General features: G+C 38.0%; 1 protein-coding gene across 1 annotated transcript in view; it reads left to right on the top strand.

The window, feature by feature from the left end:
• Positions 1-24,768, top strand: part of ADAMTS3 (ADAM metallopeptidase with thrombospondin type 1 motif 3) — a 278,590-nt gene that overhangs the window by 236,960 nt on the left and 16,862 nt on the right. The window contains exons 6-17 of the mRNA XM_055588775.1: positions 3,277-3,360; positions 5,603-5,759; positions 6,627-6,732; positions 7,129-7,272; positions 7,902-8,034; positions 9,993-10,106; positions 12,095-12,240; positions 13,446-13,621; positions 14,960-15,093; positions 16,716-16,839; positions 20,568-20,648; positions 22,447-22,610. Coding sequence (XP_055444750.1) covers positions 3,277-3,360; positions 5,603-5,759; positions 6,627-6,732; positions 7,129-7,272; positions 7,902-8,034; positions 9,993-10,106; positions 12,095-12,240; positions 13,446-13,621; positions 14,960-15,093; positions 16,716-16,839; positions 20,568-20,648; positions 22,447-22,610 — 1,563 coding nt within the window. The remainder of the gene's footprint in view (positions 1-3,276; positions 3,361-5,602; positions 5,760-6,626; positions 6,733-7,128; positions 7,273-7,901; positions 8,035-9,992; positions 10,107-12,094; positions 12,241-13,445; positions 13,622-14,959; positions 15,094-16,715; positions 16,840-20,567; positions 20,649-22,446; positions 22,611-24,768) is intronic.

Here is a 24,768-nt window from a genome sequence, read left to right as displayed (position 1 = left end):
TGCCTGGAGAATCCCATGGACAAGGAGCCTGGCAGTCTCCATGTGGTCACAAAAAGTTGGACACAACTGAGCAACTAACATGTTCATATATACTGCATTTTTCCACTTAAAAGGAACCCTGAATCTTTACTTGGTAAACTACACTTTATCTTCTTCAGTATATATTAGCTTCCCTAACTCTTATCCTCCATCTTAGTTGTTCTTCTCTTCTTTGTTCCATCTCAAAATTCAGTAAGTGTACCTTTACCAGAGGATTTCCCTGGCGGCTCAGTCGGTAAAGCGTCTGGCTGCAGTGCAGGAGACCTGGGTTCGATCCCTGGGTTGGGAAGATCCCCTGGAGAAGGAAATGGCAACCCACTCCAGTACTCTTGCCTGGAAAATCCCATGGACAGAGGAGCCTGGTAGGCTACAGTCCATGGGGTCACAAAGAGTCAGACATGACTGAGCGTCTTTACTTACTTATCTTTAGCCTAAATTTAACACTTTGATATTTATGGTGTTCTGTGTGGAGAAGGCAATGGCAACCCACTCCAGTACTCTTGCCTGGAAAATCCCATGGACAGAGGAGCCTGGTAGGCTGCAGTCCATGGGGTCGCTAGAGTCGGACACGACTCAGCGACTTCCCTTTCACTTTTCACTGTCATGCGTTGGAGAAGGAAATGGCAACTCACTCCAGTGTTCTTACCTGGAGAATCCCAGGGACGGGGGAGCCTGGTGGGCTGCCGTCTATGGGGTCGCACAGAGTCAGACACGACTGAAGCGACTTAGCAGCAGCAGCAGTGTAGTCTGATTATATTCCTGAAACTTTTCATTTGAAATTTCTTGGTCTGTTTCTTGGTCAGTATGATAAGAAATCCATGAATTTCTTTTTTTAGAGCATTCTATTATCCTTGAGTTACATTTCTTTTTAAGGGTTCTCGCTATGAGATTTTGCCTATCTTCCCTCTGTGCCTTCTGTCCAAACCTCCTGGGTCTTGAGTTGAATTGAGGTTCATTTGCCATCCCTCTTTCAGTTATTATGACAAATGTTGGGTCCCTGTTCCTGAGAACAGCTAAGAACTTTGAAGTATAGCCAGATAAAGCCACCTTTCCCATTTCTGCTAGCATTTCCAACTTACTAGCAATTTTTATTCACACCAATTTTGTACTAGCATAATATTCAAAAGCAGAGACATTACTTTGCCAACAAAGGTCCGTCTAGTCAAGGCTGTGGTTTTTCCAGGGGTCATGTATGGATGTGAGAGTTGGACTGTGAAGAAAGCTGAGCGCTGAAGAATTGATGCTTTTGAACTGTGGTGTTGGAGAAGACTCTTCAGAGTTCCTTGGACTGCAAGGACATCCACCCAGTCCATTATAAAGGAAATCAGTCCTGGGTGTTCTTTGGAAGGAATGATGCTAAAGCTGAAACTCCAGTACTTTGGCCACCTCATACGAAGAGTAGACTCATTGGAAAAGACTCTGATGCTGGGAGGGATTGGGGGCAGGAGGAGAAGGGGACGACAGAGGATGAGATGGCTGGATGGCATCACTGACTCGATGGACGTGAGTCTGAGTGAACTCTGGGAGTTGGTGATGGACAGGGAGGCCTGGCGTGCTGCGATTCATGGGGTCGCAAAGAGTCGGACACGACTGAGCGACTGAACTGAACTGAACCAGAAAATAGAAGTCACTTTGCTCTTCTTCATGGTCATACACGTTCAGTTGTGTCTGACTCTTTTTGACCTTTTGGAATACAGCCTGCCAGGCTCCTCTGCCAATGGGATTTTTCAGGCAGGAATACTGGAGTGGGTTGGCATTTCCTCCTCCAGGGGGTCTTCCAGACCCAGGGGTCAAACCTGCATCTCCTGTGTCTCTCATGTTGCAGGCAGATTCTTTACTGCTGAGCCTTCAGGGAACCCAGAAGTCTCTTTAGACTGTCAATAATTGACTGTTTCTGCATGTTAATTAATCTCTATGGTCTTCATCTTCCTCATCTATAAAAATCTGTTGGACTATGACCTCTGAGGTTCTGTAAGTTCTAATATCTATGGTTTTAAAGTATACCAGATTACCTGTAGAAATTTTAATTTAACATTTAAAATTAAATCAAGAGCAATGACTCAACTTTGCCCCTCTGAGGTTTACCCAGGACTGATATTATATGTACTTGAACAGTCATCTTAGTAATCCAAATATGGAAGGATTTCTTTACTGGAGGACATCTAAATAATCATTGCCTCAGATGCCCCATTCTTGGGGTGGAGGAGGCATTGGGAGGACCACCCAGTTACTGGCCCACAGGTACCACCACAGCTCCTGCACACCAGCTGCCCTAACAAGAGGTGGTGGCCCTGGTGGTGACAGAGGCGCCCTGAAGGACATGCTTGCTCTTTTTCTTCATATGGTTGCCATCCCTCATGCTGGCAGATGCTTCACCTGAATCGTGGTCTTGCTATAGCTTTTGTTTGTTTATCTTTTGGCTGTCCTGGGTTTTCATTGCCACAGGCGGGCTTCCTTTAGTTGTGGCGAGCAGAGGCTATTCTCTAGTTGTGCTGCACAGGCTTCTCATTGCAGTGGCTTCTCTTGTTTTGAAGCATGGGTCCTAGAGCACTTGGGTTTCAGTAGTCAAGGCTCACGGGCTTAGTTGTCCCACGGCATGTGGGATCTTCCCGAAGTGAAGTGAAAGTCACTCAGTCGCATCCAACTCTGCAACCCCAAGGACTATACAGTCTGTGGATTTCTCCAGGCCAATATACTGGAGTGGGTAGCCTTTCCCTTCTCCAGTGGATATTCCCAACCCAGAGATCAAACCCAGGTCTCCCACACTGCAGGTGGATTCTTTACCAACTGAACCACAAAGAAAGCCCAAGAATACTGGAGTGGGTAGCCTATCCCTCCTCTAGCAGATCTTCCTGACCAGGGATCAAACCCGTGTCTACTGCATTGGAAGGAAGATTCTTAAATGTGATTGCTTTTGATGAATTTTATCTGTGGATCGTAGTACACATGGATTCTTAACACTACAGTAGTTTAATGAAGCCCTTTTATAGCCTATTTTCTATATTCATGATACTACAGGGTTTACAATATCAGTAATTCACATAGCCAGGAATCATTCCAAAGTTAGAAGTAAATGATTTCATTTCAGATACCAGTTTAAACTAAACTAAAAAAAAAAAAAAGTGACTTGACTCCTGTATTTGGGATTACACGGCCATTTCCTCATTTCCTTAAGTGTCCATCTCCTAAAGTTCTTTGTGTGGCCTTTCTTGTAGTAATTATCTCCTTTGTTTCTAGGTGAATGAAATTTACCATGATGAGTCCCTGGGAGTGCATATAAATGTAGTCCTGGTGCGCATGATAATGCTGGGTTATGCAAAGGTAAAATATCTTACTATATGTGAACTGTGAACATCAAAGAGTGGGTTAGCAAACAGATTAGTCTACTGAAGCTATAGTAGATATGTCTCACGTAGACCCCAGTTGCTCTGAATTGAGAAGAGAAAACTGCCCCAGTGAATGGAGATCTCTAACTTAGATAATGAATGATTTTTGTGCTGATGTCATTTGATGTGTTTATCTCTGTCTAATGGAGTTGGAGATAATTATCCTGATTTTAGGTATGACAATATAATGAAAAAAGAGGATTTCCTTAATAGTGAAGGACAGGGAAGTCTGGCGTGCTACAGTTCGTTGGGGTCACAAAGAGTCAGACACAACTTTTCAACTGAACAACCACCACCAGTGTTAAATTTATAATTGATTTTTTAATCCAACACATGTATGTTGAGTGCCTGTTCTGTGTCAGATGCTTTCTAGGTGCTTCAAATATATCTGTGTGTGTGTCAGGCTGTGAAAGTCACTCAGTCGTGTTCAACTCTTTGTGACCCCATGGACTATACAGTCCATGGAATTCTCCAGGCCAGAAAAGTGGAGTGGGTAGCCGTTCCCTTCTCCAGGGGATTTTCCCAAGCCAAGTATCGAACCCAGGTGTCCTACATTACAGGCGGATTAACAAAATAACAGAGATCCTTACTCTCTCATAATTTCTTAAAAGGAATGTTTCGTATCTTTCCAATTAATAAAGCGAAGCATACAGTGAATTTTTTTTAAAGGGCATTAATCTTATAATCTTGAAAACAAAGTGTTGGGTCAGTACATACAATAGGCATTTTTATGTAGTGTAACTTTAGCTGGCTTTAAAATGGCACTAGTTGGCTCCCTGTCCTTGGAAATAATGGAGTGGACGAAATAGTCTCTCCCTTTGAGGAGAAAACATAGGGGAAGTGACTAACTTTGCAGCTTTCTTGATGTTTAAAATTAAATGTCCCCCTCCCACAGTTAATCCTCCTGATTATGGAATATAATGAAATATGCATTTAGCAAGAACAGAGGGAAAAGTCCATGTGTTTGCATTTTTTATATATGAAAACTTACCATTTCTGGTGAAAGGGCGTCACTGATCTTTAGTTTCCCCCCCAAACCTGACCTAATGAAGAGTGTCTCTAGCACTCAAGGCAGGTCAACTCCAGCTGGAGATGTCAAAAGCCTTCAGTTGGTTGTCAAATCATTTCTTTGGAGAAGTATGTGATCAACATATAACAAACCAAACTTTTTTATTAAGAATGTAAACACTGATAAAACCATCTGCTGAAATGTAATGAAACTCTCAGCCAGTCAGCCAAGTAAGAACTAATTTGAGGTTCCAAATTCAGTTTCTCGTTCCATCAGAACTACTCAGGGAAGTGTGGCTCCTAAGTTCTTCAAGGATGGGGCCTTTTGCTCTGAACTTTTATCTCCTGACGATAATGTGATAGTAACTGCATTCCCCAATGGCTCAAGTGGTAAAGAATCCACCTGCAATGCAGGAGATGCAGGAGACATGGGTTTAACCCTAGGTCGGGAAGATGCCCTAGAGAAGGAAATGGCAATCCACTCCAGTATTCTTGTCTGGAGAATCCCATGGACAGAGGAGCCTGCTGGGCTACAGTCTATAGGATTGCAAAAAGTTGGACATGGCTGAGCACACATGCACATACACACAGCAGGGTTCCCAGGAATGTCACTCCATTTCTTGGAACAGCAGGATATGAGTGTCCCCTCTCTTCATTGCTGTGAGGTTAAAATAAAGGGTAGTTATTTTTTTTCAGTGTGAGGTTTATATAATTTGCTCCGCAAATTATATAAACCAGCTTTGATTAATTTTGAAGCCAAAAAAAAAAAAAAAAAGAAACTGAAGATCTTTGGCTTTAACATTTCTGGAGAAAAAGTCCCAAATATTTCCAACTATCTTCTGCTATTGTTCTTAATATTTATTGAGATTTTTTACACAGTTGATTAATACTGAGTTGCTTCACAGTAGCAAAAAAATTCATCATCACGTATTTCAGTTAAAGGTGTCAGCCACCTTTCACACAGATAATGTTGATCATCATAAAGGTATCCCTTAGGTGCATTTAGAATTTCCAGATGAGATTAGTTATCTAAACAAGCCCCCAATAATATTATTGTACATTATTTAATTACTGTAATCTCAAATGTTAATTTCAGAGAAAGTTATTCAATGAAGCCTTTGGGAAAATATTAATATTATGTATGTCTTTAACATATTGTTTTCTCCTAGTCCATCAGCCTTATAGAAAGGGGAAATCCATCCAGGAGCCTGGAGAATGTGTGTCGCTGGGCTTGCCAACAACAAAAATCTGATCCCAATCACTCTGAACACCATGATCATGCAATTTTCTTAACCAGGCAAGACTTTGGACCTGCTGGAATGCAAGGTATTTCCATTACTATGTAGCAGAAAAACTTAAGGGCATGACTTTTCAAAAGTATAACTGAATCACTTTGCTGTACACTTGAAACTAACACAACAGTATAAATCAACTATTCTACAACATAAAATAAAAGTTTTTTAAATCTTAAAAAAAAAAGAGCACTCCTGAATCAGGGAGTCTGTTCACATGGTCACATCTCCACCATCACTTTCATCTTTGCCTCAGCCACGCATACATTTGCTTTCTGTTGCTTCCAGTGACTTCTGTGGAATTCACAATGTTAAATGCCACCTAAATGCCATGACATATTATGCTCTCCTTTACAATAATAGGTGTACATTTGGGGTACAGAGGGGCTGCTATAAAATGCAGTGCGATTTCCACTGAGTGTTTGAAAGGGGAAAGGAGGTGCTATGGGAAACGTCTGTTGCCAAAGAACTTTCTTCCAAAGTCAGCTTACATCTATCTATCTAATAAACTCTGATGTAGACTTCAAAAAAAAAAAAAAAAAATTAGACTGACCACTTTGTTTTCAATGTTGATGGAATCTCTGGCTCCCTTCATCAGTACCATGATTTGAAGGAACATTCACCACAGCAGAAAGGTAGGGCTTAGTTGTTGGGCAGAGCAGAATGGTAACCCCAGGCAGTTCCTTCCCTTAGGAGAGGAGAAAATTGCAGACCCAGTGAATCCTTTCAGAGCCCGTTACCTGTGGCTTTCCCAAGAGAATGTGGCATGATGCTAGCAGCAAAATAATACTGCCTCTGTTTCCTGAAAAGCTTTTTTCTTTTTCCCTCGGCAAAGGTCCAGTAGTAATTCTTAATGGTTTTCTCATAAAATGAAAATAAAAGTAATTGTTATTCTCTACAGGATATGCTCCAGTCACAGGCATGTGTCACCCAGTGAGAAGCTGTACCCTGAATCACGAGGATGGTTTTTCATCTGCCTTTGTAGTAGCACATGAAACTGGCCATGTGTAAGTCACTGTTGACAGCTATAGAGTGGGGGAAAAAACAAGGTCTTTTCTTTCTGCCTCTCTCAGTATTGTTCATACTTTGGGCAGAGCACATGCCAGCGTGCAACTCTCACCCTCTTGCCAAGTTTGAGGAGCTGAAAAGAGTGAAGAGGTCATGCACTGAAACCAAATGAGTGACTGGCTTGCAGAGACACTCGTGGGCTTTTCGTAGCTATAGAACAAGAAAGGCATTTCTGCCAGATTGCTCCCAGTTTCACAGTGTCTGTGACTCCTCCACAAAAGCCTTGTTAGTTTAAAAAAAATACCTATTTCCCTGTACATTTCAAAACAGAAATTATGCCAAAGCCGTGGTCCCTATGTTGATTCTTACCAGTGAGGTCTCGCTCTGTGTTCTAGGTTGGGGATGGAACACGATGGACAGGGCAACAGGTGCGGTGATGAGACGGCTATGGGAAGTGTTATGGCTCCCTTGGTGCAAGCCGCATTTCATCGTTACCACTGGTCCCGGTGTAGCGGCCAAGAACTGAAAAGATACATACAGTATGTCTCCTTCTTTGTGTTGTGAGAACGTTACAGTAGAAATACAGACGTGAAACTGTCTCTTAGGACATTGATCATAACCGAACTCCCAGTGAATGAAAACTCTTGTTCATGATAAACATTTTCTTGTGACTTAGCTTTTGGCACAGTAATTCCATAATGTGATTATAATATTTGAAGCCGTAAGCCTAGCCTTGAAGTGAATTTTTAACTGTGATTTCCTTTCAGTAAATTCTCTGTGGGATCTTTGACTAATGGTAAAAGTTGATTTGAGAATGAAGAGAGGGTGGTCACACAATGCCTGCATAGGGTATACCACCTGTGCCCCATAGGGTGGATGTCAGGATCTGCCTTGCCACACTGTGGGGGTTCAGCTAGGGACATGAACAAGGTTGTTACAGTTCTACTGTGTTTTTGAGTATGCTTGGCTTATTTTCCTGGGAAGAATAAAGATGAATGGTCTTTTTCTAAATGGAGCTGAAACCAAAATCCTTAAAAGATATGCTTTCATGAACTTGCTTTATGATCTGATGAAATTCCAGAGTATGTAACCTAAGAATACTTTCTCACTGAGACATGATAAAAAAAAAATGAACATTTAGCTGTATGCACCATTTTCCTTCCTCCAGTTCCTATGACTGTCTCCTTGATGACCCGTTTGAACATGACTGGCCCAAACTCCCAGAACTTCCTGGAATCAATTATTCTATGGATGAGCAGTGTCGTTTTGACTTTGGAGTTGGTTATAAAATGTGCACTGCGGTACGTTACAGTCAATTTAGATTTTTGCATCTTAAAATCTGTTTGTGTAGCTCCTGTTTGGTGACCTTTACAGAGTCACTGGTGTAAGAATATGAACCAATGATTTGTGTTTGCTAAGTCTCTACACGCTATAGCTAAGTGCTTTAAATATACTATCTTATTTAATCCTTGTGACAGGCTAGAAGGAAGTTGGTACACTTTTATTTTACAGATGAAAAAGCCAAGACTTACAGAGGTTATGCAACTTGCTTAAGTCACACATCTGGTAAATGGGGCTTTTTATATGTTAGAGGAAGCTTTATGTGTTAGAGCAAGAAAAAAATGTATTTAATTGAAAGAAGTTGATCAGCTATTGAAATTCTGCCTTTGCAGATGCTATTTGGTTTGCCTGTAAGATATACAGTCAGTTCCTGTTTTCCTGTGTTAACGTTTTAACCTGAGAATTCGAAAGTTCTGGCTCCGTATTGTAAAAAATTACAATTTCTGCTTTAAGTAATAGGAATTAGAACAAAAAACCCAGATTGAAAATGAGTACTAATTTTAAAAGAAAGCTATGACTGAGTTTCCCTGGTGGCTCAGTGCTAAAGAATCTGTCTGCCAATGCCAAGAGACATGCATTCCATCCCTGGTCCCGGAAAACCCCACATGCCTTGGAGCAACTAAGCCCATGCGCCACATCTATTAAGCCTCTGCTGTAGAGCCAGGGAGCCACAACTACTGAAGCCTGTGTACCCTAGACCCCTCGCCCTACAGCAAGAGAAGCCACCGTGATGAGAAGCCTGTGCTCACAACTAGAGAAAATCCAGTGCAGCAGTGAAGACCCAGTACAGCCGTAAATAAATAACATTAAAGAAAAGAAAGAAAGCTATGACGATAAGACTGTATGTGGATAATTAATGGTATGTGTGTGTCTGCTCAGTCATGTCTTTGCCTTGAGACTTCATGGACTGTAACCTGCCAAGCTCCTCTGTCTGTGGAATTTTCCAGCCCGGAGTACTAAAGTGAGTTGCTGCTTCCTACTCCAGGGGATCTTCCCTACCCAGGGATCAAACCCACATCTCTTGCCGTCTCCTGCATTGCGGGTGGATTCTTTACCACTGTGCCACCTGGGAAGCCTAATTAATGGCATAGGGAATGAATATATGGATAAACTGGCATTTGATATACAGGTTTATTTTTTATATCTAAAAATGATAAGAAATTTACTGTTATAAAGAGAGTAGATGAGGAAACAGTACATACAAATATGTGTGCTTAAATATACACTTGGATATTATAATATAGTGATTTAGGAAAATAAAAAAACATTCTTAAGATGAGAAAACTATGATTCTGATCTGGCTCTATTACTGTTTGGTTTGTATCCATAACTATACTCCTACCTTATAACCCATATTTCTCAGCCATGGTATAAAGATCAAATATATACAAGTACATTATAAACTACATGAATGTATTGTGACATTTTGTTACACCTGGAATACAGTATCTTACATGGAAAGTTTGACATATTTTCTGCATTTAGTGAGCTCATGATGAGCACTTTTATTTTTTATATCTAACTGGTTCATACATACAGGGATAAAGAGAAGCCATTTTGATGGCTTGATTGCTGCAAAACTGCTATGACATTTTCATATTTACAATGTTTGTAATAATTACTCACTCTTTAAAAATCTGAAAACCATAAGATAGAAATGGCATGCAGAATAGTAAAAGTCAACTAGAGAACCAGACAAATCATTGTTCATCAGTGTTCTTTTAGAAGAGCAGAATGAAAGTATTCTTTACTTGGAATTCTTAGGCGTGTTTGTTTTCTTAACACGCTACAACTTTGACCATTAACTTGAAATTAAAATATCCAAGAAACATGACATGAAGAAACTGTATAGCCGGTATTATTGGTACAAGTCATTCCATCTCTACATCACTGAGAGTTTGGTTTTTCTCTCTTCCAGTTCCGAACGTTTGACCCATGTAAACAGCTTTGGTGTAGCCATCCTGATAATCCCTACTTTTGTAAGACTAAAAAAGGGCCCCCACTTGATGGAACCGAATGTGCTGCTGGGAAAGTGAGTATAATCTGTTTATACAATAAAGATATGTTGCATAAGAATCATCTTTAAAATGGCATGTATTGTCATCTTTAAGAAAACTATGGGATGTGAAGTTTCACTGTGATAATGCACGAACATAATGTATTAGTTTCCTAGAGGTGCTCTAGCAATTACTAACAAATTACCAGAGAGTGGTTTAAAACAACAATTATTCTCTCAGTTCTGGAGGCCAGAAGAACAAAATTGGCTTCACTGAGCTGAAATCAGTGTGTGGGCAGAATGGCCCTCCCCGCAGAGGCTTTCGTGGACAACCTGTTCTTGGCTCTTCCAGCTTCTGGCTGGCTGGGTTCCTTGACTTGTGGCTGTGCCAGTCTCATCTCTGCCTTTGTGCCCACGCTGCCCCCTTCTCCTCTGCGTGTCTTTTTCCCTCTGCCCCTTTCTTATAAGGATATATGTGATGGCATTTAGGGTTCACCTGAATAATCCAGGGTAATCTCTCCATCTAAAAATTCTTATGTAATTACATGAGCAAAGGCTGTCTTCCAAATAAGGTAGCATTTACATATTTTCAGGATTAGGACTTGGCATCTTTGGGACCACTGTTCAGCCTCCGACTGATAGAATAGGAAGCGGCTGCTCAGCGGAGTGTCTGGGCTCTAATGGGATTTGATTTACTTGCTGGCATCACACTTCTTGTGAAAGTTGTCCAGAAATAAAGTCATGTGAACTTAGAAGATTTGGCCTTGCTCCTTGGGGAAAGATGCCCAGAAGTTTTCAATCTCAAGTTGTGTAGTAAGGATTCAATGCTCAGAAACTGGCCCAGTGCCAAGCTTCACTACTCATGAGGGGAAAGATCACGAAACCCCAGACAAAGGCATGTTGAGAACTCACATTGAAGAGCTTTGACTAGTTTGGAAATAAAATATTGTAGATAGGACCAAAACCTGGCAAAGAAGATTTATATAGTTTTTAGTTCTTTTAAGCCCTTTAAAGCACCGTTTCAAATGTGTATAAACTGTACTTGCTATCAGAATTACATACATAATAGTAATGATAAAATCTGTCATTATTCATGTTTAAACTGTTAGGAATTATGTTAAACTCATAACATACAGCATGTTGCTTTTGGAAAATTTGGTATTATAGCTTAATGACTGAAAAAACAAAAGTAACAATAAGTTGATTCGTTTTTGCTTTATGCAAAAGATATCCTCTAAACCAAATCTGGACATCCAATTTCCCTAAATATATTTGTGTTATGTTTAAATTTCCCAAAGTTGAGTTTTTAAGAAGCACTTTTATTGTGTGTAGAATGAAAACATGAATCAAAATGTTAGAAAGGAAAAGAACTAATGCTTTTTGAGCATCTGCTGTGTGTTGGGTGCTATAAGCTCTATGTCTCTACAGTACCTATGTTTTAGTATTCCCCACTTAGTTCTTCTGGTCAGAGGGTCTTGCACTATCCATGGTCCTTTCCGGGCCCCAATTTCCTCATCTGAAAGGTAAAGATAATATATCTGACCTATCTACTTCTTAGAATCATTATGAAAGCTATATATGTTTTAGATATATTATATTAATTGTTTTTGAAGTTAAGGCATATAATTTCCTGTCATTATTTAAAGGGGAGGATATTGCCCTTAAAAAATTCCAATAATATGGATAACAAGGGATGAAGGGTAGACTAGCACCGACTGGGCAAATTAAGTGCTCAGATCTCCTTATTGATTATGATGTTTGATACTGATAAATGGGTCATTTAAAAACTTGTCTGAATTAATGTTATTTTTAATTTTAATTTTATACTTCAAAATGCAAGTCTAAATTACCCAGTATGTATAGGTCCCCATATTGTTGTAATTACTTTGGGATGATTTAAGTGTTTTTTCACCAGAAAAACAAGTAAAAGAGAAAGGAAGTCTTTCGCTTGGTGGTCCTTGTATAACAACTTCAATTTGAGCATGTGCACAAAATTTCATAATTGTTTTTGTCATTTTCCTAAGTGGTGCTATAAAGGCCATTGCATGTGGAAGAATGCTAATCAGCAAAAACAAGATGGCAATTGGGGATCCTGGACCAAATTTGGCTCCTGTTCCCGGACATGTGGAACTGGTGTGCGGTTCAGAACACGCCAGTGCAATAATCCAACGTGAGTGTAACTCCTATCATGCGCATCACTTGGGGACAAACCAGAAAATGCCTCAATATTATGCCATTAATGTTCAGTTTCACAAAGTACATGTAAAACACAGACCGTGAAAACTAAGCGTTTAAGTGTCTATTTTGGATAAATCCCCACTAATCCATCTAGTGAAGAGTAGTCCATGATTAAGATTAGAGATTGTTAAAGAAATTTCTGTTTAGGAGGCTCTGGAACTGAGCAGGGAAAGCAGATCACTGTGTCCTTAGGACTGGGCACCGAGGCTGTGAGACCTGCTCTAGGAAGCACAGGCCTATTGGCAGAAGCAGCAGTAACCACAGAGGCTCCCTCACTTCAGAGCCAGGAGAGGAGTGCTTCAGAGCCGAGCCACAAAGACGGTAAAAGAAAGACCAAGGAACTGTTGGGGGAAAAGTTATCCATTTGTCCTCCCAGAGAACATTTTTGGAATCCCTGTTGTGTGCTTAGCAAATCTTATTTTCTGCAGGGAAAAAAAAAAAAACTGAACTATCAGGCTTATTAGGACAGTCTTCCTTGGGAAGGGTTTAACATTTGGGACCCGTTTTCTTTGTCTGGCAGCAGGATGGCTCTGAGCACATCTTTGTACAAAGACTGAGGGATACACTATCTGTTTCACAGGAAGAGATGATGGCAGTATTCACAGAAGCAACAAAAACAATAAAAATTATAGTAGTAAGAACGGCAAGGGCTCACCACCTGCCACACTCTTTTTTAAGTGTTTTAAACACAGTAACTCGTTTAATCCTCGCAATTTTTCTCTAAGGAAGATAGGATTATTGTTTGCATTGGATGTATTGAGAAACAGGCATAGAGCCATGATTAATGTTTCTTTGGGTTGCAAATACATGTTTTATGCATGATAAAAATATATAATTTTCCTGAGACCATATGCCTGTTTGTTGATTCTTTATATACTTTTTTGTGCCTTTAAAACATATCATTTGAAGGAATACACTGTTTTAAAATATACTGATTTGAGTTTGGGGCTTCCCTCCAGCAAACCCTAGCAGGGAGAGGACAGTGCTTTGGAAAAGGGATTGAAATTAGAAGTATGAGTCCATTCACGCGGCTGGCAGCTCAGAAGCTCTGGCTTTCTGCCCTCCAGCACTGTGCCTGCAAGCTACAGCCACTGGACCAGAGCCAAAAGGCCTTTCTCAACGTTGTCTTTTCTTTAGGCCCATCAATGGTGGTCAGGATTGTCCTGGCGTTAATTTTGAGTACCAGCTTTGTAATACAGAAGAATGCCAAAAACACTTTGAGGACTTCAGAGCCCAGCAGTGCCAGCAGCGTAACTCCCACTTTGAATACCAGAATACCAAACACCACTGGTTGCCGTATGAACATCCCGACTGTGAGTAGACACCCACGCTTCTCCTGCTGTGTGGACAGTTACTTAGAGCTTAAGCTTTGCCAACACACAATCCCTTGGACTTTCGATCCTCACTTGGCAATTTAGGAAACTTGATGCTTATAGGGGTGAGTCCTCCTGGGTTTCCAAGGATAAGGCTAATACACTCCTTTCTCTAGAGAGGCGAGAATTATGGAATAGTTCCTGGCAGGCAGCACAACCACCATCACTACTGAAAAGACGAGTGGAAAGCAACGCCTGGGAGAGATGCTGAGTTTCCTCGTGCAACTGAAATCGCTCTGCCGGGAAATGCTTCTGCAATATTGCGATCTTTCTTTTCTGAACGACTAGAGAAAATACAGTTATTTTACAATCAAGTCAGGAACAAGACAAAGAGCATTATTGAATAACAAAAGGCACTTCATAACCTTTTACTTTTGTACCGTACATTAGTTATGAAGAAATACACTGGGAAATTCCCCTATCATGTTTCACTCCTTAGCCCTGAATTTTCAGTTAAATCTGTTCGGATGGGAACTTCCTGACATATGTCTTATTTGTGTGAATACACTGCAGAGTTCAGTTTAAACCTGTTTTAAAGGAAAGATGCACATGTGGAAGAATTCAGAATTGCAATGCATTATTTTGATTAATTTGAGGAAAATGAGTCCCATAAATTAGATTTAATTAATGAGATCCTACAAGAAGCAAAAATTGTACTAGGCCACTGGGTCAAACAAAAGAAAAACCTTTTCAGTGCTCTAAGTGTCACTAAAACTAAATTGATTTTGAATGAAATTTATTGAATAACCCTGGTTAAATCTAGGGTAGCCAGAGAGCCTGGGTTGTATGGGACCGGTCATACCAATTTATATTGTTAGCGGCTTTGCTAGTGGCTCAGATGGTAAAGAATCTGCCTGCTCTGCAGAAAACCCGGGTTTTACCTTTGGGTCGGGAAGATCCATGGAGAAGAGAATGACAACCCATACCAGTATTCTTGCCTGGAGAATTCCATGGACAGAGAAGCCTGGAGGGCTACAGTCCATAGGGTCACAAAGAATCAGACATGACTGAGCAACTAACACTTTCACTTCCATCCCTTTCTATATCAATACAGCTCCTTTTCACTATCTGAATTATCCCAGTTTAGATGACAAAATATAGGGTCACCCTGGCTAAAATAAGTATGCCAAGTATGTGTACTCCCCCCCCAACTCTTTATTTATTTATACAATTTGTTTCCAGGAAGCCATGTTGAAACTGTATATTTTAAAAACAAACTATACTATTCAAATATACCATTTTGCATAAATAGTTGACTTAATCCTCCATCTTATACAGCCAAGAAAAGATGCCACCTTTACTGTCAATCCAAAGAGACTGGAGATGTTGCTTATATGAAACAGCTGGTGCACGACGGAACGCGCTGTTCCTACAAAGACCCGTACAGCATATGTGTGCGCGGAGAGTGTGTGGTGAGTTCAGGTTGCTTCCACCAAAGCTTCCTACAGTATTGTGTCATTCTCCTTTTCTTCTCATTCATCGACATATTTTCAGAATTTTTTTAACTCTTTCTTATGTGAGATCACATTATAATGAGAGTCTATGAATAGTTCTGTAGCTCAACTAAATTTGGAAGAAATTGCACTTAATAAAATCAAACTTTGGTCACCAGAGAAAATTTTTCAATATTTAATTTGTTTTTCTCATTTCCAGTCAAATGCATTTCAGGGGGTTCCTGAGGCCTCAGGGCTGGGAATACAACTGGAACCATGCCTTTGCTTTGAGTATTTTATCCTAGCCATCCACTAGTACAATACCAAGTCTTTTTTTTTTTTAATTCAATGCAAGATGTGCTTTATCATCTTAAAAAACTTATTTTTCTCCCTGTCTCACCTTCCAATTATTTCTAACTTTAAACACTAAATTCCACATCAGAACAAAAGTGCTAGTGAAGATGAAAAGCTTTTTGTCCATTTAGTCTTTTTTTATGTCGTTTATTTCTTGTCCATGTTCACATGTTTAAATGATAAGGAATTATTTCATTAACTGAACATGTTGCTGCTGCTTGATTCCTTTTGACCTAGGTACAACTAAGGTGTTAATATAAAAGAATCTCAAATATGCGATGCCTCATAGTTGAACAAAAATTTCCCTGAAAGCAGAATCTGTGTTTTGTTCATCTTTCACCTCCCACAGTATCTGGGAGTGCGTTAAGTATATATGTGTCATCATTTTCTCTGCTCACTCTCATCTCAAACTTACAAGTGCAGAATCATCATTACCCAACAGCAATTCACATTAAAAATCCACCCCCGTTGGACTTCCGTGGTGACTCAATGGTACAGAATCTGCCTGCCAATGCAGGAGACACAGGTTCAATCCCTGGGTTGGGAAGATCCCCTGGAGAAGAAAATGGCAACCCATTCTAGTATTCTTGCCTGGGAAATCCCATGAACAGAGGGGCCTGGCAGACTTCAGTTCATGGGGTAGCAAAAGAGTTGGACATGACTTAACCACTAAAACAAACAAAGAAAACAATTGTTTTCTGAACCCACTTTCCACAAATGGATGACTTCCTTGGCTTCGTTTGAATCCCTTTGCATTCTTGAATTGCCTTCTGCACCCTCTGTTCCTTCAAGTTACTTTGAAAAATCTCATCATTGGTGATGTTTTGTCTCACATCCCTTACCAACTTGTAAAGTTTGTACTAATGGACAATTCTCTATTTTGATTTTCTTCTTTATAAATATGAAGGCAACTGGGGAAAAACACATCCACATCTTAATTTTTGTCTCCTCAGCATCAGCTACAATATCTGTGTTCAATAAATGTTTGATGATTGACTACATATGATAGGATAAACACTTCATTAGACTGAGGGAAATTTATCCTTTATAATTACCCAGGGTGCAAGTCATTTGATTTCATAATAGTTCTTTAAAAGACCAAGATATTAAAAATTAGAGTTAGAGAGGGAGTTTGGTGCCTGGCTGTGGGTTCATGATGGAACAAATGGTGTATCATGCTCCAGTATGTTGACCTTTACTTGCTTGGCACGTTAAAATGAGCTACATCTAATATCTTCTCTCCCCAGAAAGTGGGCTGTGATAAAGAAATCGGTTCTAACAAGGTTGAGGATAAGTGTGGTGTCTGTGGAGGAGATAATTCCCATTGTCGAACTGTAAAGGGGACATTTACCAGGACACCCAGGAAGCTTGGTAAGATGAGGTTCTCATGAATTCAGTATCCGTGATTTGCCTTTTTTGAGACTTCTTTTAGGAATGCACCATTTTCTCTATAAACACACACACAAAAAATTAGCTGCTAATTTATTTTCATCCAGATTACCTTTTAAGAAATTATTGAAATAACTTTGAGAATCCATACTCTATAGCATCCATGATGAAAACCTATCTACTAAATTTAGATAAGGAACAAAAGAAGCCAATATCAATTATAGTAGTTCATTAAAATATGTGTTCTGTTTAATTTTGTGTTTTTAATAAAATGTATTAAACCTAATTATTAGAATTAATGCTTATTTTGAATTTTCTGTTTGACATAAATTACTGATCAGAAGTTAACAATATTCAGAAACTTTAAATACAACTTTTAGTGTATTACAGTCACTTTGCTTCTTTTAAAAGTGAACAAGTTTATCCTATTTATAAAACTATAAATCTTGGGTTCATATTTCAGTTAATATTTATAATTTTATATTAAACAAGTTTGAAGGTACATACAACAAAAAATAACCTGAGGTATAATTGCTTACGGTATGAATTTCTGTGCTTGTTACACAGTCAATGGCCTGGACTTAGGCATATGGTGAAGGTTCATTAGATGGAACCAAAGCAACAAATAATATGCAACATTATTAGTATTTTCATAATTATACATTGGAATTTTCACAAAAGATTTAGATACAAACATGGATTACTGAATGATTTAAGTTTGGAACAATTATTATTCAGTTATTCAACAAACATTTATTGAACAAAAGTTTGTAAGAATTCAACATTTAAAGATTAATTTAATGTGAGGCTTCCCTTAAAATCTTCTCTTACATCCAAGATATAGTCTCTTACAGAATAATAAAAAACAAGATAAAACAAAGACAAAGATTTGGTTCACATTGAGCACATTGTCATTGCGGTAATTTTTCCTTTTAGAAAAATAAGAAACTATATATATTAAAAAAAAAAAAAACTAGTCTTTATCCAAATGGAATAATTCTCTTAGTTCTTTTTGTTCCCATTATCCCCCAGTCACCCACCTCAAGCCATTTCCACACATATCAGCTTTGCTCTTTGATATATTTAAAACAGAAGTAGGTGATGTATTTAGGCAGAAGTAGGTGACTATATTCTAATGTGTTTTCCTTAGGTATTCCCTACTCTAGTTACTGATATCTTTGCTATTCCTCTGTGATAATTTACTATAGTTTGTACTTTGAAAATTGTAAAGCAAATATTGCCATTTCTGGCTGATGGCATTATTTTAATAAAGCAAACAAAATTAGAATTATGTACATAAATTATATGCATTTAGTAGAGTAACATGATTTTCTCCATCTTAATGTGAAATAATTTACTATGCTTTATTGCAATTATGAATTGTTCATTTAGGTGTTAAATAATTAATTTTTCTTATTTCCAGAGTGAATAAATGTAAACAAAATGTTTTTTACCATTGCTATCCACTCTATATTATTTGTAATAAAAGGTAGTAATACTTTTTTTTTCAGATACCTCAAAAATTATGCTAAACCTCCAAATTAAGTTCAGAAGAAGAGAGGAAAGCTTTCAGACTGTTCCAAGATAATCTAACATCCATTTTTTTGCACTAATATTATCATCATAGTTATTCAATAGACTAATTAACCTTTTCCAACAGGGAAAAATTTAAGCAAGAGATGCCATAAAGAACTCAAGTTGCTGGAAAATGAAATCTGCAAGTATTCGACTTCAAATCACCTATATCATTTCTCGTTCATGCTTAGTCTTACTTTCATTGGCTATTAACAGTTTATTGGCATTAGCTAACTATTATAAATGCATTTTGACTTCAATATATATGATTATGAAACATATTTTATATGTTACCTAATAAAATTATACAAAGCTTATAGTATAGTCAATGAAACAGCAAGACTTGGATAAACGAACTCTCTACTAATTAAAGACATTCTATTTAAGGGAAGACAAGAGGAGCCTTCACTTTACCCAAAGGAGCTCGTAGTGTTTCTCTTGCTGAAACAAGGGAAGCTAAAAATGTATTGGGTAAGTTGTAGCAAACTGCAGAAAGATGGGCATCCATAAATGGCATCAAGCTGTTTTGCTACCTGGTATCTTAACCACATTACTTCCAGCTGCTGATACTCAGGCAAACATGGTACGTTTCATGTACTGATTATCACCCAGGCTCAGGTGCTGAAAACCCTGACCCCAAAAGGACCACTCCACTTAGTTAAGATACTAATAAATATTATTTAAAAAGTCAGGTAAATCTACCTATAGGTAATCATCGTCCATATAGAAATGACCAAAAAACAGATTTCTTTCTGACTCCACCAGCAATTTTGTATTTATAACTGGATTTCTGTCAATACTTATAATGTATGAGTCATAGGTTTCATAATGTAATGAAGGTATAAGTTGCATAATCTTCCTATATTCATTTTTGATGGAAACGAGAAGAAACATTTTTTTTTAATTTTATTTTATTTTTAAACTTTACATAACTGTATTAGTTTTGCCAAATATCAAAATGAATCCGCCACAGGTATTTTGATTTCTCTATTTCCCCTGACTGTTGTTAATTTATAGTTAGGACCTTAATTCTAAATGACCTTAAGATAATTTTTCAATTCAGTTAAGATAATTTTTAGGACATGTGATACAGGACAATAGGACCTTAAAACCTAAGACAACCTATTAAGCATTTTGGTTTGCAGTTTCTCAATTAGAAAATTGAACTTAGGGTCAGTATAAAGGCTGCTGCTGCTACTGCTAAGTCTCTTCAGTTGTGTCAGACTCTGTGCGACCCCGTAGATGGCAGCCCACCAGGCTTCCCGTCCCTGGGATTCTCCAGGCAAGAACACTGGAGTGGGTTGCCATTTCCTTCTCCAATGCATGAAAGTGAAAAGTGAAAGTGAAGTCGCTCAGTCCTGTCCGACTCTAGCGACCCCATGGACTGCAGCCCACCAGGCTCCTCCATCCATGGGATTTTCCAGGCAAGAGTACTGGAGTGGGGTGCCATTCCCTTCTCCGCAATGTAAAGGCACTGCATGACATAACTTGCAGATGTTTTCCAGCCAATCTACAAAATATATTTTACAATATTGCCATTTATAACTGTGTAAAGCCTTAAAAGTAGTTTCTAATCACAATATAAATGAAAACTACTCACAGGTTTTTCTTTTATAATTTCTTTAGAATAGAGCAGGCTTTTAAATCTGAAGCTATTTCATTAATTAGAAGTTTAGCTGTCTATACTTGCCACTTAGACTTTTAAAATAATATATAGACCAGTAAAATATCTCAAGAAATTCACCAACTAATCACACTATAAATGAGCCCCTATTCAAAAGGATGATTTAAAAAACTAAGGTTGCATGGAGGGACACAGGAGAGTATAGTAGTATATTTGCCTGAATTATTGTTGCCACAATTTGTAGGTCAATACAAAATAAGTGACTAGTGGGTTAGAAACAAGATTAATTTTTTGTCAACTTAATAATTATAAAGAAAAATATGCCTCTGATCCTGTTCCAGATGTCACAAAATCTGCCAATGCTTTGAAGTTAATTTCTGAAACTGCTTTTTTCGGTTTATGGATGCCTTCTTCTGCACGTAGGAGCCGTAGGAACATAATGCCTGACTAACCATGGTTGTTGCTTTTGTTTTCTTCTTTGCTTCCTCCAATATTTACTACACATGCAAAGGGTACCTTAAGATGTTTGATATACCCCCTGGTGCTAGACATGTGTTAATCCAAGAAGACGAGGCTTCTCCTCATGTTCTTGGTAAGTGTTTCTGTCTGCTGGCTGTGCTTTAACATGCACTGAAATGTAGTAATGTCAAAGAAATGAGACATAGATAGAGATACATGTGTATGTGTGTATCTGTGTCCATGTATACGCATAGGTATCTATATCTATGTATACACATAGGTCTGCAAGGTTCAAAATTATGTATAAATTCATCATTACCTGGTTTTCGTTGGTCATTTCTCCCAACTCTTCATTCTTTATCATAAGAAATATTCACAACTAGAGTTTTAATTTCTGGTGAAATCTGGGTTGGTTCATTAGGACATGAAGGAAAAAATAATTCGGTAAGTGTGAATTTGTTATACATTTTTATTCTGTTATTGGGAGATGAGAAAAAATAAAATATTAATAAAATGCACTAAATTAAGGAATAATATCAGAAACATTTGCCATATTTGTTGACAAATTAATTCTGATATTTTGGTTGATGCCATCCTGTATGCCTCTTCTTTTAGTGCATTTTAAGTTCTTTGACTGAAGAGCAACCACATCCAGGTTGTGCTAGTCCAGTAAAAATTTCCTGATATCTGTTATGTGTCCAGTTTGACTGGCACATGCAGATTCGTTTTCTGCATGCTTTCTGTTTATTATCTGCAAATTATCCTATTTATAATTTCCAAAAGATTTTTTTCCTCCTTTCTACATTAGAGGATCATGTAGAAATGTCATTCTAGAGGGGTTTATATTTAAAGTAAATGCACAAATGTAAACATAGCTTTCACATATTCCTTGAGCCATTAAATCACTAAGAAGATTTCTAAAACTGACACGTCTGTCAAACCTATGAAAATGTGTAGTAAATTGCTTTTCTAAATACATGTAACTTCAAAATGTATTGTTTTTTGGTGTTTCATGGAATTTTTTCTTAGTATTTAAAATATATTTACTACTAGATTCCAAAACAGTCTCTACTGTCTAGCTGCAGTCCTTTATCCCATAATTGAAATTCCCTATATTTTATTCTGGAATTCAGATTATTATCTTTGGAAAAATTAGTTTAAAATCTCAAGAGGAATAAATGTATTTAACTAAAATTACTCATGTTTTCTACACATTTTTAGCAATAGTAATAACTTTTGAAATTTTATTTTCTAATATCATTAAATGCCAATGTACCTCCAAACTTTAAAATCCCATTTGTTATTTTTATTCATTAGAGAAAGCATTTTATTTAATAATATATAGTAAATCTGTAATATATTACAATTTCTGTCACCAGTAAAGAGCTTTTCCTGACATTTAAATAGGTAATGTGACTTAGAATTTTACAGTTGTCAGGACTAATTGCTTGTTGGCCTAAAAATTAGTTCAACTATTTTGAGTACCTCTAATATTTTGACTTAACTTGAAAGAGCTACACAGTTTAAAAAAAGGCATTATGTTATATGCTGTCCTAGTATAAGTCATTTGTATTACTTGTTGTAGAAGAAGCCATTGTTTTAAAAATATTTCCAGCTTCCTGAGGAAATGTATGGGATGAATGAGTTAGAAAATGTTAACTGCTTTGCCAGTGTTTTTGAATGGGAATATTTGCTAATTTTGATTTTCTATCTCACCATCTTGCCACTATTTTTAACTGGTTAGGAAGGCTTCTTGAGAATTTTGAATGCCTCCTGAATGAAGTGTGAGTCCTATCAGAAGTAACACTCATTTTAGTTGCTTTGATATTCATAAATATGGTCTTTCATTTATAGAAGGAGAGACTTAACTGTGAATCTTCAAACTGTAAAAAGATAAAATGTATGCCGGTTACTCATTTTTCTTTCCTTAGCAATTAAGAATCAGGCTACAGGCCACTATATTTTAAATGGCAAAGGGGAGGAAGCCAAGTCAAAGACCTTCATAGATCTTGGTGTGGAATGGGATTATAACATTGAAGATGACATTGAAACTCTTCACACCGATGGACCTTTACATGATCCTGTTATTGTTTTGGTATGTGGCATTACAGGCTCACTGTGTAGTTGGTTTACTTTATATTTTTATAATTAATCTATCTCAATTATAATTAATTTTATAATTAAATATTTAATATAATTAATTTTATTTACTTGCTTGTTTTTAATAATTCCATTTATCCTTCCTCTTTATTCTTTGGGGAACTTTGTCATATATTTTATTATATATACATTATAAACTAAATACAGTATTATTATCTTTGATTTTAGTAATCAGTTATCTTTTAAAGACAAGAAAAGAAAAAATAGATTTTTATATTTACTCACATATTTAACATTGTTGATGCTCTTCATTTTTCCTGGTAAATTTGATTTTCCATTTAGTACCCTTTACCTTTGATATAATGAATTTCCTTTAACATTTCTTGTGCTATGGGTATGCATGCTAGCAAGTTACTCTCTCTGCTTTCAATTCTCTGAAAGCATCTTTATTTCACTCTCATTCTTAAAGGATATCTTCACTAGATATAAAATTGGAAGTGGCTAGCTTGTTTGTTTTTTTCCTCAGCACTTTAAAGATATTTTTCTATCATTGTAGAGAGGTCCAAGCATTTGGGGTCTCATCTAGGAAATAGATATGACCATGAGATGGCACCCAAACATATTGTTCAGGTGATGCCTTAGCAGGTTTACATGTGAGGCCACCTTCAGGAAGAAGACAAGGGCAAAGGAACTTTTGGGGGAAGGGAAACTTGAGAGGGGATTATGTGTCCAGGTGACATTGCCCAGCAGCACAGTGGGGAGACTCTGGGTTTGAGAGCTTCAACAGGCAGCAGCAGCATCTTGGGATCCTGATAACCACAAAGTCTTATTTATAATTAGTGGATTTGGGGTCCAGTTTCATAAGGGTATGCAAAGTAAACAGGCTCTGTTCTTCAGTTGCTCAGTCGTGTCTGACTCTTTGTGACCGCATGGACTGCAGAACACCAGGTTTCCCTGTCCTTCACTATTTCCTGGAGTTCGCTCAAACTCATGTCCATTGCGTCAATGAAGCCATCCAACCATCTCATCCTCTGTCTCCCCCTTCTCTTCTAGATGGTTAGAAATCTACTTGTTTGGGCTATATTTGAACAATTGTCTATGTGAAAATCCCAGTTTGGTGCCAGTGGACTTTTGAGCTAATCGGTCTGAATTTGCTGTGTATAAATAAATGACCTAGGGGCCAATATACAGGAGCCATCATTGACTCATTTATATAACATTTGTCTTCTCGAATCCATTGTTTATGATGAGAAGTAAGCTTCATTTAGGTTGCTGCTGTGCGTTTAGTGTGCCAATATTCTCTGGCTGCATTTTACAATTTTCTCCTTATCTTTTTGTCTTGGATGGATTGTAGTTTGACTGTGGCATGCTTAGTATGTGATGTTCTTTGTATGTATCCTGCTTGGGGGTCACCAAGTATCTTGGCTCTATAGATTGATGTTTTTCACTAAATTAAGGTAAATTTTCCGTATGTCTTCCAGTTTATTTTTCCCCATCTCTTTCTATTCCTGGGACTCATTTACATGTATGTTAAACCAGTTGAAGTTGGTTCACAAGACTTGTGAACTTTGTTCATCCTTTTGTAATTGCTGTCTTTTCTCTGTTCTTCAGATTCGATAATTTCTATTGAACTGTGTTCCAATTCATTGACTGTCTTATGTGGTCTCCAGTCTGCCACTGAGCCCATACAGTAAAGTTTTCATGTCAGATAGTGTACTTTGTTTTCTAGAATTTCCTTTTTTTTTTCTTTTCTTATAATTTCCATATATTTTCACTCATTATGTCCCAACTTTTCCTCTAAGTCCTGAGACTTCATATTGCCTGATTTTGTGGGCTCTTTTTTTTTCTTGATTATAGTTCACATTTTCATACTTCTTATACTTTTTGTTGGAGAAGGCAATGGCACCCCACTCCAGTACTCTTGCCTGGGAAATCCCATGGATGGAGGAGCCTGGTAGGCTGCAGACCATGGGGTCACAAAGAGTCGGACACGACTGAGCGACTTCACTTTCACTTTTCCCTTTCATGCATTGGAGAAGAAAATGGCAACCCACTCCAGTGTTCTTGCCTGGAGAATCCCAGGGACGGGGGAGCCTAGTGGGCCGCCGTCTATGGGGTCGCACAGAGTCAGACACGACTGAAGCGACTTAGCA

This window comes from Bubalus kerabau, chromosome 7 (assembly GCF_029407905.1).
Source record: "Bubalus kerabau isolate K-KA32 ecotype Philippines breed swamp buffalo chromosome 7, PCC_UOA_SB_1v2, whole genome shotgun sequence".
NCBI classification, from domain to species: Eukaryota; Metazoa; Chordata; class Mammalia; order Artiodactyla; family Bovidae; genus Bubalus; species Bubalus kerabau.
The sequence above is the reverse complement of the archived record's forward strand: the minus strand, read 5'-3'. Positions and strand labels throughout refer to the sequence as shown.